This window comes from Eumetopias jubatus, unplaced genomic scaffold (genome assembly GCF_037043125.1).
Source record: "Eumetopias jubatus isolate StellerSeaLion01/CBP00866 unplaced genomic scaffold, mEumJub1_p1.0 scaffold_7, whole genome shotgun sequence".
Classification (NCBI taxonomy): domain Eukaryota; kingdom Metazoa; phylum Chordata; class Mammalia; order Carnivora; family Otariidae; genus Eumetopias; species Eumetopias jubatus.
Window position 1 is genome coordinate 25,110,318 of NW_028274813.1, and position 13,611 is coordinate 25,123,928.

Sequence of the window (13,611 nt, forward strand, 5' to 3'; positions counted from 1 at the left end):
AGGGGGTCTGAAGGAGAAATCCCAAACCTGGGCTCGCTTCCACTGCCATAAAGGAGCGGAGCCCAAGTCCCATGCCCTTCATCCCCTCCAGACAGCGAATAAGCCCTGCCCTCACCCTCCTTGGGCCTGACCCCAGGTCTCCAGGGCCTCCAGGTCGCTCAGAACCCGAGGGAGCGGGCACCTGGAGATAGGGCCTGACCCGCAGAGGACGTTTCGGTCTCGGGATCTCACACCTGCTCGGTTCCGGTTTTGGGGAGAGGAGGGGTGATCCAAGGGACAGGGGTGGGGAGCTTGGGTTTGGGCAGGGTGGGACCGACGGACTGCGCCCCCGGGGCACCGCAGTGAGTCTTCCTCTCACCCTGGGCCCCTTAGGAATGTAATCGAGGATGCTGGCCCTGAGGCTGCTCAACGTGGTGGCCCCCGCCTACTTCCTGTGCATCTCCCTGGTGACCTTGGCGCTGCAGCTCTTCCTCTTCCTGCCCAGCATGCGCCAGGACCCCGCAGCTGCCCGGCTCTTCCCTCCCGCGCTGCTCCACGGGGCGCTCTTCCTGTTCCTCTCCACCAATGCCCTGGGCAATTACGTCCTGGTCATCCAGAACTCCCCCGACGACCCGGATGCCTGCCAGGGGCCCCCGGCCAGGAGGGCCCCGTGCCCCCCGCCTAGCACCCACTTCTGCCGAGTGTGCGCCAGAGTCACCCTGCGGCATGACCATCACTGTTTCTTCACGGGCAACTGCATCGGCAGCAGGAACATGCGCAACTTCGTCCTGTTCTGCCTCTACACCTCCCTTGCCTGCCTCTACTCGATGGTGGCCGGCGTGGCCTACATCTCAGCGGCCCTTTCCACCTCCTTCGCCCACCCCTTGGCCTTCCTCACGCTCCTTCCCACCTCCATCAGCCAGTTCTTCTCCGGTGAGTGGGCCTTGGCCGGCAGGTTGGGCCCTACACAAGGACCCTCTACTCCCACCCCAAGTTTGCCAGATTTTGCAAATAAAAATACAGGATGCCCAGTTAAATCCTAACATCAGATAAACAATGCATATAACTCTTTTGTATAAGCATGTCCTAAATATTGCATGGGGCATACTTAAATTTTAAAAATTCTGTGATCCAGGCACCTGGGTGGCTCAGTAGGTTAAGCAGCGGACTCTTGGTTTGGCTCAGGTCACGATCTCAGGGTCGTGAGAGCAAGCCTCGCTTCCTGCTTCCTGCTCTGCGCTCAGCCTTGATGATCCTCTCCCTCTGCCACCCGCCCCCACCCAGCGTGCTCTCTCTAAAATAAATAATCTTTTTAAAAAAATAAAAAATAAATAAAAATTTTGTTATCTATCTGAAATTAAAATTAATTGGGCTTACTGTATTTTCCCCAGCCGCCTCCTTCTCCACTCCCCAGCCTCATTCATCACCTCCTCCTTGCTTGACACTAATTATTGGCACATAGCATTTCCTGAGGATCCAGGCAATACACCTGCTCTGTGCCAGGCAGGGCTGGGTGCTGACCTTCCCTCCATGCAGTTTGTGAGGCACACCCATGCTATGACCTTCCTCTGCCTGGACTCCAGTCCTGCTCACACATTCCCCCAAGGATTTTGTCCTCCAGAGGTCTTGCCAACCAACCACAGTAAGACTGATCAGGGTGCCAGGCCAGCCCCAGCAGGAGGCTAAGCCCTGCCCTCCTGCCCACTATGTTTGTCCCCACCAGCCTGAAGATGGCTTGGAGCAGGGGGCACCCTGGTTGGAGATGCAGCCATGTTTAAAGGCTCCATTTCACATCACAGAGCTGTGGGACTGGCGTGAGATGTGACCCTCCAGGGAGGCTCTCGCACTTGCAGGAGCCAGGCCTGTGGGCCTTCCCACTGGCACTCAGCTGCACACCCTGTGGGGACTGTACTTTATATAGTGTGCCCCAGGGAAAGTTCCTTGGTTCCTGGCCTAGAGGGACCTGGCTCCTGGTGGCAGTTCTTACCACTTTACCTGGCCTTGAAATTTGTCCCTACCTCACTTCCTTCCGTTCCATCCCCACCTTGGCCTTTGACTCCAGCTGACTTGGATCTTACAGTTGGTAGCGTGCATGCATGTGTGCGTGCGCGTGAGATTGTTATCTCCATCTCGCAGATGAAGGCATTGAGGCTCAGATGGGATTAAATGGCTTTCTGAGGATCTTACTACTACTGACCACCAGCCTTTGCCCCCCTTCCCCAGGTCTTGAAACAACTCCCAGCAGCACAGGGAATCCAGCACGTTTCTTTACCTAGTGACATTTCAGGGACAAAGAAAGACATTGCGGCTACTTCCATTGAGAGCCCAAGATTGTCTTGATGTGCCTGGGCTGGCCACTCACAAAAGTTCTGCTCCACTCTGGGGAAAGCCATCATTTTGGTCTTTGGTGGGGCTGCAGCCTGGTCCTTCGCAGGAGCAGAACTGTTCGCCATCAGACAGTGGGAATTCAGAGGCCCAGGAAGGCCCTAGCTGTAGGGTTGCCTTGAGGGCTGATGGCTGAGTTCGGCCCAGAACTCAGAGCTCTGGGGCCTTCTGGATCCTGGCATGGGCACAGGAGGCTGCTGGGACCAAAATAACCAGGCCGGGGGAGGGTAGGTGGGCGGGCTAGGGGGTGGAGTGTGAGCACAGGCAGGTGGAGGGATGAGGAGAGCCAAGAGAGCCTGATTACACTTTCTTTTCCAAGTAGCTTCATCACATCAAAATGAATGGTTCCAAAGGGAGGATCTTGAAATGGTTTGATTTGAGATAAGCCTGGGCTTGAGGCCTGTCCATATGTGCAAGGTTTGGGAGACAAGATAGAAAGGAAGAGGGGCTCTTGCTCTGATCTGGGGGGAGAAGAGAGCCAGTCAGCACCTACCTTGGGGCCCAGATCCCTGTTGCAGCAGAAGGATGAGTCCCACCCCCTTTTACCTCCTCCCCATCCCCACCAGAGAGAAGAAGGCCAAGATTTCTAATCTCCGACTCTCCCATCCCATTCCTCTTCTCCTTTGCTGAACTTTGTTTTCCTCCGGGGCCAGCCCTCCTCACTCTCCGCCCACACGCGCACCTTACCTCTTCAGCCTCTTCCTTCCTGTCTCCTCTCCCTCTATTCTCAACCCAAAGGGTTGTGGGCACACCCTCTGTTGTCTGCCCAGGAGGGCAGGTGGACAGGAGGGAATGGGAAGGCACAAGCTGTTTCATGATGGAGCTGTCCCCAGCTGTGGTACTGCCCCAAGTCAGGTCTGCCAGCAGAGCACAACATGGCTGTGAGTGTGGGCCCGCAGCTCAGGCCAAGAAGGTGGGAGACTGGCCAGTTTGATTTTGGAAGTTGTCCTTTCTTTGGGCTTCAGGAGATTGAGTCACCTCTCTGACTCTCATTCATCTCATCTGGGAAATGGAGACGCCACCATCTGACCTGTGTCATGGCATCTGGATAAATGTGCCAGAATGGCGGGTCCCACCAGGAAGTCCAGGAGAGGGAAAGGGGACTAACATTTGCTGAGCACCTATTATGTGCTACCCACCCTGCAGGTTTCACTTCATCCAATCCCCACAACGAGTCTAGAGGTAAGTATTCTCATATCCATTTTAAAGGCTCAGGAACCCAAGGCTCAGCAAGGTTAAGTTGATTCTTTTTCTTTTTTTTTTTTTAAGATTTTATTTATTTGAGAGAGAGAGAGAGAGAGAGAGCAGGAACACAAGCAGGGGCAGAGGGAGAAGGAGAAGCAGGCTTCCTGCTGAGCAGGGAGCCCGATGCGGGGCTCGATCCCAGGGCCCTTGGATCATGACCTGAGCTGAAGGCAGACACTAAACGACTGAACCACCTAGGCGCCCCAGTTAAGTTGCTTCTAAACCACACAACTAGTGTGACTCCAACCCAAGATTTAGACTCAGGGCTGCCAGCCTCTAGAGCTCATACTCCATTCACTGCCCCACACGGCCTTTCTCGAGCTGCTTCTTGATGAATGAGCCACTTGAGGGAGGGAGCGAGGTTCTTGTCCCTGGATGTCTATTGAAGATGCTGGATGACGATCTGTCAAAGGTGTTATAGATGCTTGGTAAGAAGGAAGGATGAAGAGAGATTTGATCGTGTGACCATTCAGACCCTTTAGGAAAATTCTGTGATTTTCTAAAAGAAGCAGAACTATTATTAAATAATTCAGAGGAGCTGAGGCAGCCAGGCTGAGCAACTTCAAACACTTCAAGAGAAGGCATGTCCCCAGAATAGCCTTTTGTAGCTGCTGCAAGGGGCCAGGAAAAGGCCACAAGGTCTTTTCCACATGTCTTGATTTAGTGCCAGAAAAAGCCTATGGAAAACAGCTTCCATCAGCCCAGGCTTATCCCTGCGGCTGAGTTACAAGGCAGGCCTGCGCTTGACAGCTCTGATGTCTCACATCCCAGCTCGAGGGCCATCTTTGTCAGCATTCCTGGAGCCCAGAGGGCACCATGGGCCCAGGATCCTTCATCCTGCACGTGGCTGCCTGAGCTAACCTGTGCCGACAAGGAAGAAGTGGGTCAGAGGGATGGAACAGCCCTATGTAAGCCCTGTCCCACTGCCGCCCCTATGCCGGCTGAGGGGCTGCTCAAAATGCCAGCTGGAGTGAGATTTCCATCCCCCGGGCAGCTGGAATTGTTTGTCCCCAACTTTGCAAGGAGAAACTGCTATCAAAACTCCGGGCTGAGGGCAAGAGGAGGCTGCTATGAGCAAACCTGAATCCGGTCCACATCCTCCTGGTTGCTGAGTCCACTGCTGCTCAGGCTGAACAAGTTTTAAAAGCCTAGCCCTAGGGCGTCCAGAAATTGGGGACTGAGGAGACCAGGGAAAAGGTGGGCTGGAGCCAGGGCATGCTGGAAAAGAAGGATATGGTTGAGAATCACAGAGGCTGAATAGGTTGTAAGGTGGGGTCTCTGGAGTGGGTACCTTCATCTCATTAGAAGGGGTGGTGGTGGGCTTGCCCTGCAGGGAGAGAGGGGCTGAGGAGGGCCTTTGAGTTCTCTCCTGGAACCACTGCCCTAGCTGCTGGGCAAGTCAAGCTAGGTGTCTCTACCATGGCTTTCAAGGCTGCAGCCCATCCAGGACTCCAAGCCCTGGAAGGAAGGAGAAAGCTTGATGGTCTTAGGAGTTAAATGTGAATCCTTCTTTGATGTAGTCTCCTCATCTGTGAATGACCCTCAGCAGGGAGCATTGCACTGAGTGTGAACCACAATGCTAGTCACTTTGTACACCATTTCCCTGAATCATGCAGGGATTACTGGAATCCTGTGGAATCATTATTATTATACCCATTTTGCAGATGAGCAAACTGCAACTCAGAGAGTTTAAAAAACTTGACAAGACCACAGAGCTGGGAGATTCAAGCTAGCATGGACTAACCACCCCAGGTCTGAACAAGAATGTGGGTTCTCTTACTCAGGGGGTGTTCAAAACCAATAATAGAGAGTGCTGGTTTGGAGGGGTTTGGAGAGGTCCTGCCCAAGGCAGGGAGCTGGACTGATGACCTTGGGGGCCTCTTCCAGCCTTAGTAAGCTCTGACTGACAGGACAGCTCTGGCCAAATGCTGTAGTGGCCACACTGTCCTCTTGTTAACATTAATGGCTGAATTATTCTCTAAGTCAATGCTCTGCACTGCCCTTGGAGCTTGTGATTTATTCTTCTTGATGACTAGGCCCCGTTCTCCATCATGCTGTCACTTTCCGGAGTCCTCCCAGCTGCCAGTGCTCCCAGCTCCGTAGGAAGACGGTGCTGCAGTCAAGGCGACTGCCCAGGAGCCAGCTCTCTCTCTAGCATCCTCAGCTCACCCCCCTCACCTCTTGAGAAAATATCTTCTCCCTGTTTCCAGACCACAAAGAGAAGGCAGAGAGAGATGGCATCTCTGACTCTGAGGAAATGTTAGCATCTAGGCACTGCCCAGAGAAGCTTCCTTTTCTTCTGCCCCACGTCCCCAGTTCTCCCCTCTCCCCTCAGGAGCCATCGGCACTAAGAAAAAGTTAGGTCAACTAGTTCATCCTTCCCCTACCTCGCTGCGGCAGCCCTGAGATTGCTACAAAATATAGCTTCAGTCTCATTAATCCCCCTCTCTCCCTGGCAGAAAGCGCCTGCATGGATCGCTTTTCCGTACGTGGCCTGGGTGTAAAGCGATTCTGGTGTTTCCCCGCCCTCTGCAGGAGCTGTCCTCGGTTCTGAAATGTTCGTCATCCTCATGCTCTACCTCTGGTTTGCCATCGGTCTGGCCTGCGCGGGCTTCTGCTGCCATCAGCTGCTGTTGATCGTACGGGGACAGACCCGCCACCAGGTGCGGAAGGGGGTGGCGGTGAGGGCCCGGCCCTGGCGCAAGAACTTACAGGAGGTCTTCGGGAAGAGGTGGCTGCTGGGCCTGCTGGTCCCCATGTTCAACGTCGGAGGTGAGAGCTCCAAGCAGCGAGACAAGTAGCAGGCATTCCCATCATTTCTCTGTTTGTGCGTCTTGACTCCTCCTGAACGTAAGACCATGGCACTCTTGTCTCCACCCATGACCCAATACAATCTTGAGCTGGTAAGGTCCTAGCATCCACCTCTGGGTCTGTGACCTAGAGAGAACAGTGTTGGCTGGTGGATCGTAGCAAGAAGGAAAAATGGCCACCTAGGCACTGCTAGGCTCTTGGGAGCCAGCCCACTGTTAGGAGGCCTTTGCTTTTGTTCCTTCCCCTTGGAGCCCCTGCTTGCCTCTCTGCCTGGTTCATCCATTCTCTCCCATATCTCATGTCATCACTGCTATCACCTAGAACTCGTTCTCTCAGACGCATGTTAGGAGTGGAGAATGGATTCTTGCTGTTGGTATGATGCTCCCCAGGACCCAGAGGCTGGTAAAAATGTTGAAAATTAACATGTGTAAGAGGTAGCCAAGTTGACTCTGCCAACTGCTTGCGAGGTTGAGAAAGGAAGGGTGTGTTCTTATCCTCTATGTGCAATTGTGAGCAGTAGAAGGGAATCTCAGCAGCTTACTGCCCCATCCCCAAACTGCAAGGCCCTTTCTCTGGGGAGACAGCAGCCAATGGCCAGGGATTTCCAGGTGCTGTCCTCTGTCCAGCCGGCCCCAGCTGGCTACCCCAATGCAGTCTGGGACCTGCCTGGATGCTTCTTTTCCCTGGCACTCGTCCAGGTTTCCCCGCCTTGATCTCCAGCCTCTGGGTCTTTGCTAGGTGCTGGGGAGGCAAGGAAGAAGGAAGAAGGAAAGGAGAAATACTGACAAATGAGAGAGGCATGTGACTGCATAACCATACAGAAGGGGACGTGTGTGTGTGTGTATGTGAGAGAGAGAGAGAGAGAGAGAGAGAGAGGGAGAGAGAGGGAGGGAGGGAGAGATGGTGAGTTTTGTTGTGAAATAGAGAATGCTTAGGGGAGGGGAGGAGAGAGGTCACACACAGGCTGGGCACTTGGATATTTGGGGAATGAGAATGAGAGGAGCAAGTAGGTTCATTTCTGAAGGACATTCTAGCAACTAAAGCTGTTCAGTGTTTGAATGGCTGCCTGGGAAGGTAAAGAGTGCCCCACTGGAGGTATTCCAGCAGGGACTGGCCAGTCATCTGGCAGGCATGCCGTGGAAAGAATTTCTGCACAGGGTCAAGAAAGGGAAGATCCTTTCCCACCCCCAAGATTCTAGCATCCTCTTTGTGATTGTTGGTCCAGAGGCAAGAACTATAGAGATGTCTGTGAATTATTTGCTTTCATGAAGGGGGCGAGCAGGCATGGAGGGGTCTGAAAATCATGATGCAAACTTTCAGGACCCTACCTAGCTACCAAGGAGGGAGTGTGTGGGGAGCCAGGACAACCTGGGTATTAATGCTAGTTGAGGGGGTTGGCATTTGAGGAAAGCGAGATGGAGCAGTGTCAGGGGCAGATGGGGACAGTGGGGGGGGGGAGCTGGAAGGTCATGCTCTGCTCTGAGAGGTGAGATGGGGAGAGTTGAAGCTCGGGAATGGGGGAGACCAGAATATGGGGGTGCAGTTGTGAGACCAGCCCTGCTTATCTAATTGGCTCTGGATGGGAGCACAGCTTTGTGTTCTGGGACCCAGAGGATCAAATCTCTGGGGCATGTTTGCAAGTATGAACAGCACAAGTGCCCCTTCTGACTGGATCCCAAGGTCAGTCTGCCATCCATGCAGACAGCAGGGCTGAAGCCCACATCCTACAGTGTCCAACTGGTGGCCACAGTGACCCCAAGCGTTGCCACACAACACCCTGATTTCTTGAGCAGTGTTTGGGAGGACTCTACCTTGGTTCTGCCTTCACGCCCCCTATAGGGCTAATGTAGAAATGGCACCCACCCCTGGCTCATACTCCCTCCCATATTCATTCATTCATTCATTCATTCATGCATCCTACATATATTTATTGAGTGCCAACTATGTGCCAAGTCTCTTCCAGGCACTGATATACAGTGATGAACAAGACACACTTGTGATGAGCACTGGGTGTTATATGTAAGTGATGAATCACTAAATTTTACTCCTGAAACTAATATTACACTCTAAGTTAACTAGCTGGAATTTAAATAAAAACTTGAAACAAACAAACAAAACAATGATGAACAAGACAACAAGATCTCTGCCATCAGGGGCATCTTGTCACTGCCCCCATGCACTGACTCCCACGCCTTGAAAAATGGTTACTCTGCCTTCTTGGTGTCAGCAGGGCAGGTCATTTGGAAGGGAAGGATATTTGCAGAGAAGGCTGAAGAGGAGCCCAGGCCGACTGGATGGAAGAGTCATTGGGGAGCATCTTCACCCCCAGTTCTGTCCATACTTAAAACAGTGGGATTGGAAGGGATGGGAAGAGAGGCCCTGGGCAATCCAGGTCTTGGCTGTCTCCCAACTCCAGAGCTCAAGCTTGGAAGCTAGCCATGCCATTCCCAGCCTCCTGGAGGCTCAGCACTGTGAGGCTTGACATGGGGAAAGGAAATAAAAGGGAGACCTGCAGGGTTTGACTCCTGGCAGACTGGTCAGTGGGTGGTGATGGTGGGGAGGTTGCCAGATGTGGGACTGGAGTAACATTTGTACACATGGCCCTGTATTGTTGATGAAGAACATCAATAAAATATGTGGTGTTAAATTGGATTTGATGCAATCGCCCGGGCGCTGTGGCCGGTAGCAGGGCTGGCAAGGCTAGAAGGCACTGACGCAGTCCTAATAGCTGTTGAAATACTTAAGCTAAGTATTAAAATTACTTCTGTTCTACTAGGTAAATAACCATTGTCCAGACTCCCTGAGTAACCACCCCTGCTGCCCCAGCTGCTCCAGCAACCCCTCCTCGAGCCCCTGGCTCACCTCAGAATCCAGCGATGAAAAGGGAAATGCCTGTTACCTGCACGGAACCCCCAGGATCCTACTCCAGCCCAACAGCCAGTGTCCTTTGTGACCCAGCAGGGTTGTGCTGTGTGGTTGGGAAATGTGTGGAAACTACCCCGGGGTTGGTAGCGGGTCTGTGTCCTGGGATCTGTGGACCCACGGGGAGCAGGGGTAGAATGTCTAACCTGGGAACTTTCTTCCACTTCCTTCCACTCCTCTTCCTCTCCCACCTTCCCAGGTCAGAGGACAGGTGGAGAGAGAATGAAGAGGAGAAGCCACTTGGTTCTCCATCACAGCCAGAGCTGACCACCCTTGAGGATCAGCCAGGCTCCCTGATCTCTCAGCCCCTACAACACTTGGACACTTTGGGCTACCCAGTCCCGGGGGGCAGCTGAGAGGGGGTTGGGCCCTGCAGGGAGGGAGTGGTCGCTGAGCAGGTGAATGAGCATGACATCTGATGCATCCTAAAGACGAACAGGCCTAGACTAACGGAGGACATAACTACAAAGTGCTAGTTCCGCTTGGGCTGGTGAAGAACCTTTGGCCAAAGCCAGTGTTGTATATGGGTCTGCATTCCCTGGATACATGCCAATGAGCAACCAAGAAGGCAGACCTTAGGTATGCTGGCTGGTGGGTGGGGGTGGGGGTGAGAGGTGGGGGTTGGGGATGAATGGAAGTGTGGCTTATCTTCAGCACATTAGATCATGGGCTGTCTACACTCCACAGGGCAGACACTCTGGCTTTTCACCATTGTATCCTGAATGCCTAGCAGGGGCAAGGCACATAGTAGGTGCTCAGTAAATATTGACCAAACAAGTGCTTAGATTTTGTGCTCATTTGCTCACTCCGTATCTCTTCTGTTCTGTGCACACTGTGGGGCTGGAAGAGAGATGAGACAACACTGTCCTCCAGGGGTTCACATCCTGGAGAGGTTCCTGGGAGAGCCCAGAGGAGGAAGAGAGCCCGTCCCAGCTATAGGGACCAGGGAGCTTCCATGTGAACTGCAGAGGCTGGAGGGGGGGGATGACATTTGAGCAGGCAGAGATGGACAAGGGGGCTTTCCAGAAAAAGGGAACAGGCCTGGAGCCTTGGAGTGATCATGGGATGGTGAGCATAGGGGACACCATAGAGAGGCAGAGGGAGTTAAGTCTAGGAGTTGAGATCTGAGCAGAAGGGGCCTTGAATGCCAACTAAGAGATCTGGAGTGAAGTTGATAGGGGAACCATTGCAGGTTGTGAACAAGGGAGCTACATGATTAGAGCTGGATTTCAGAAAGCGGGGCTTTGGTGGGTAGACTGGAACGGGGGGAGCACCCAAGAGGAGGCATTTGTTATGAGCTGAGGGTGACATAACCAGAGTTTGGGTGGGAATACTGGCTGTGGGCTGGTAAGGAAGGGAAGTGTCAGAGCCACTTCACGGACATGGAGCATGACTTGGAGGGGTCCATGGGGAGAAGGCCTGAGATGATCCTGAAGGTTGAGACAGGATGGTCAAGGTGACCTCAAAGGAAAGGCCATCAGGAGCAATGGAGCGGAGAGAAGATCATGACCCTGGGGTTCAGGGTACCTGGGATCACTCGCCTCTGTCAGTGGCCCATTGGTTGGCAACTAATGGTATCACTCTTAACTAACCACTCTGTAACCTCGAGTTGGAGGAAGAGATTCAGGGCAATCTGCACATCATGCCATGCAGCATGACCTTCTGGCTGCCAACGCTGGGAGAAACCATCTGCCTGCGGCAATAGGGGTCACAATAGGGGTCACAATAGGGGTCCTTGAGGAGACCTGAGCCCCCATCTGCTATAATGAAGAAGCTAGTTGTAGGTCCCAGCAGCCATCTTTTAGCCAGTCTCCTTTCCCAAGAACGTGGTTGTCCTTGTCACTCCATGTCCTTGTCACTCATGCACGCACGCCATACAGGATACTGTAGTCAGTATTCTGCAACTGGCCTCATTGCTCCCCTCATCTCCCTCCTCTGGGCATGCCCTCCAGGCTGCTGGGGAGGCAGCTCCTTCTGCTGGGGAGAAAAGAAGGGGCTGCGCAGGGAGCTAGGATATGTTGCTCCTGCCTTATCTGCGATGCTTTAGAAATGAGGCAGAACCTTGGACCTCGTCACCAACCAGGATGAGTCTGTTGGTGGCGTGGGGGGCCTGCGGCAGCTCAGTTGCTCCTGATGTTGGTTTCTGCTTCTGTCCTCATTCCTCTCTCTGTGGGGGGTGCTGGCCCAGCTCCTCCATTCATTCCTCATTCATTGATGCCCACTCCATGCGAGGCATGATACCAGGAACCAGGAATGCAAAGATGAACGAGACCTATTACCTGATCTTGGGGAGCTCACAGGGAAGAGGACCAATTTCAGACAATTAGGAGGGAGAAAGACAGGGTGCTGCAGAAGCAGAGCACTCACTCGGTGGGTAGGCTGGAAGACTTCCCAGACGGGACAATGTCAGGGTCATACAGGATGAATACGAGTTGCCAGACAGGAAAGCAGGGCCATAGGTGGGGGTGGGGGTAGGAGGGACTGTGCAGGGGCAGGGATGCCACGTGATTCCTGGGAACTGTGAGTCTCCATTTAGGAGTGATGGCGGCCCGAGTAAGCACCTGCCATCACAGTTGGAGAAGAGGTTAGTCTTCAGGTCATGTTCCCCACGGACCTGCCTCTTCCCTTTGATCCCTTTACAGGTTGTCCTGCTTGGAAGAGTTGAGCACAAACTGATGTCCAGTTTCTCTAATGATCAGCAGGTCCTCCGGGTTGGAGATCAAAGGCAGAGGGTCACGTTCATTCCCCAGGGATTCAGTCCCAAGCTGTTGGATAACTCAACTGGGAATATCAGAGATCCCTGGGCTCAAAGAAGAGCCTCTGGAAAGAGCTCCCCTTCACTCTTTCCTTCCCATACAACTTCAGCAAGTGGGTTAGAAGGAAGCTGTTTCTACCAAGATGACTATCAGGGGGCTCACTCAGAGGGGTGAGGTTTCATGATGCACAAGCTCTCATCCTGACTAGAGAGGCCGATGTTCCCTTCATGACCCTCTGCAACACCCTCTCTCCACACCACCATCTAGTGGCCCTCACAGGCCTCTTCCATCAGCCCTGACTGGTCCAGCCCCCAGGGAAATCTTCCCTCCTGCATGGGTTTTGTCCCCCTTCTGAACCTTGGAGGGCCAGAATGGCAATGGTGGAGTCCTCTGGTTTCCCCCCAGTACCTAGCAGCTGGTATAGAGCAACCGACGCTATTGTTACTGCGTGAGTAATAATAAGTAATAATGACCAACATTCACTGACCATTCACTACATGCCAGGCCCTTGTCATACACCCTTTACCTAGAGTAATGATTTATTCCTCACAGCAACCCCTCCAGGTATGCTTTATTCGTTACCCCTATTTTCCAGGTAAAGAAACTGAGGCCCAGAGAGGTCACATAAGTTGCCCAAAGCCTTGCAGCTGGTAAGTGCTAGAGCTGGGATTCAAACTCAGGCTATCTGCTCCTGAGTTTATCCTTTTACCCCAGGCGTTAGACTGTCTTTGTATTGTGGACTATTGTGGACATCCAATAAATTCCCTGCTGACAAGTAACAGTCAAGTTTTCATTCATGAATTCATTGACAGATTCATTCATTTAACCTACGTATGGAGCACCAGTTATTCAAGAGGCCCTGGTAGATACAGAGAAAGGAACTAGGCACAGCCTCTGCCTTTACAGAGCTCACAGTCAGTTGCTTAGGGTGACTCTGTGCAAGAAAACAGGCTGGCTTCAGGACCCTGAGAACCTTGAGGTGTATCTGGTCCCTCCTAGACCGATGATTACGGGCAAGTTGCCCGTATGAAACAGCTTCTTCCAGAGGCTAATTGTGGATGTCTGAGGACAGTCCAGGCTAAGGACCCTGCCCCAGGTCTTGAGGATGATGTCTAGCCAGGGGAAAAAGGACTGAGCTATTTCTGGGCTGCTGCCTGCCCCCGGCCCCCAGGCAGTGTCAGGGTGCCTGCAGGAGGGGACCAGACACTGCCAGGGGCTGAGCACAGCCGGCAGGTCTCCACACCCACCCCCTGGAGACCAGGGCAGGGGGCCACCAAAGACCCTAAAATGGAGCAGGCTCTGAGGAGGAAAGCATCTGCCAAAGCTCATCTATGACATATGGGAAAAGAGAGGCCTCCGGAAGGGCTGCAGGGATGGCTGGTGAAGCGGAATCCCATGTTAATGCCCCTCCCCCCATTTAGGGCAACATTAGCACAAAGCTCTGCAGGCAGGAAACAGGGCAGTGACCTGGAACCCTGAGCGGAGAGCCACAGAGAATGAGGCTCTGAGGCCT

At 53.2% G+C, this 13,611-nt stretch overlaps 1 protein-coding gene across 1 annotated transcript; it reads left to right on the forward strand.

Moving 5' to 3' along the window:
- Nucleotides 1–386: 386 nt before the first annotated feature.
- On the forward strand, nucleotides 387–6,410 carry ZDHHC22 (zDHHC palmitoyltransferase 22). The gene is made up of 2 exons (XM_028102442.1): nucleotides 387–912; nucleotides 6,145–6,410. Exons 1-2 carry the CDS (start codon nucleotides 387–389, stop codon nucleotides 6,408–6,410), a joined length of 792 nt encoding a protein of 263 aa, XP_027958243.1.
- Nucleotides 6,411–13,611: the final 7,201 nt, after the last annotated feature.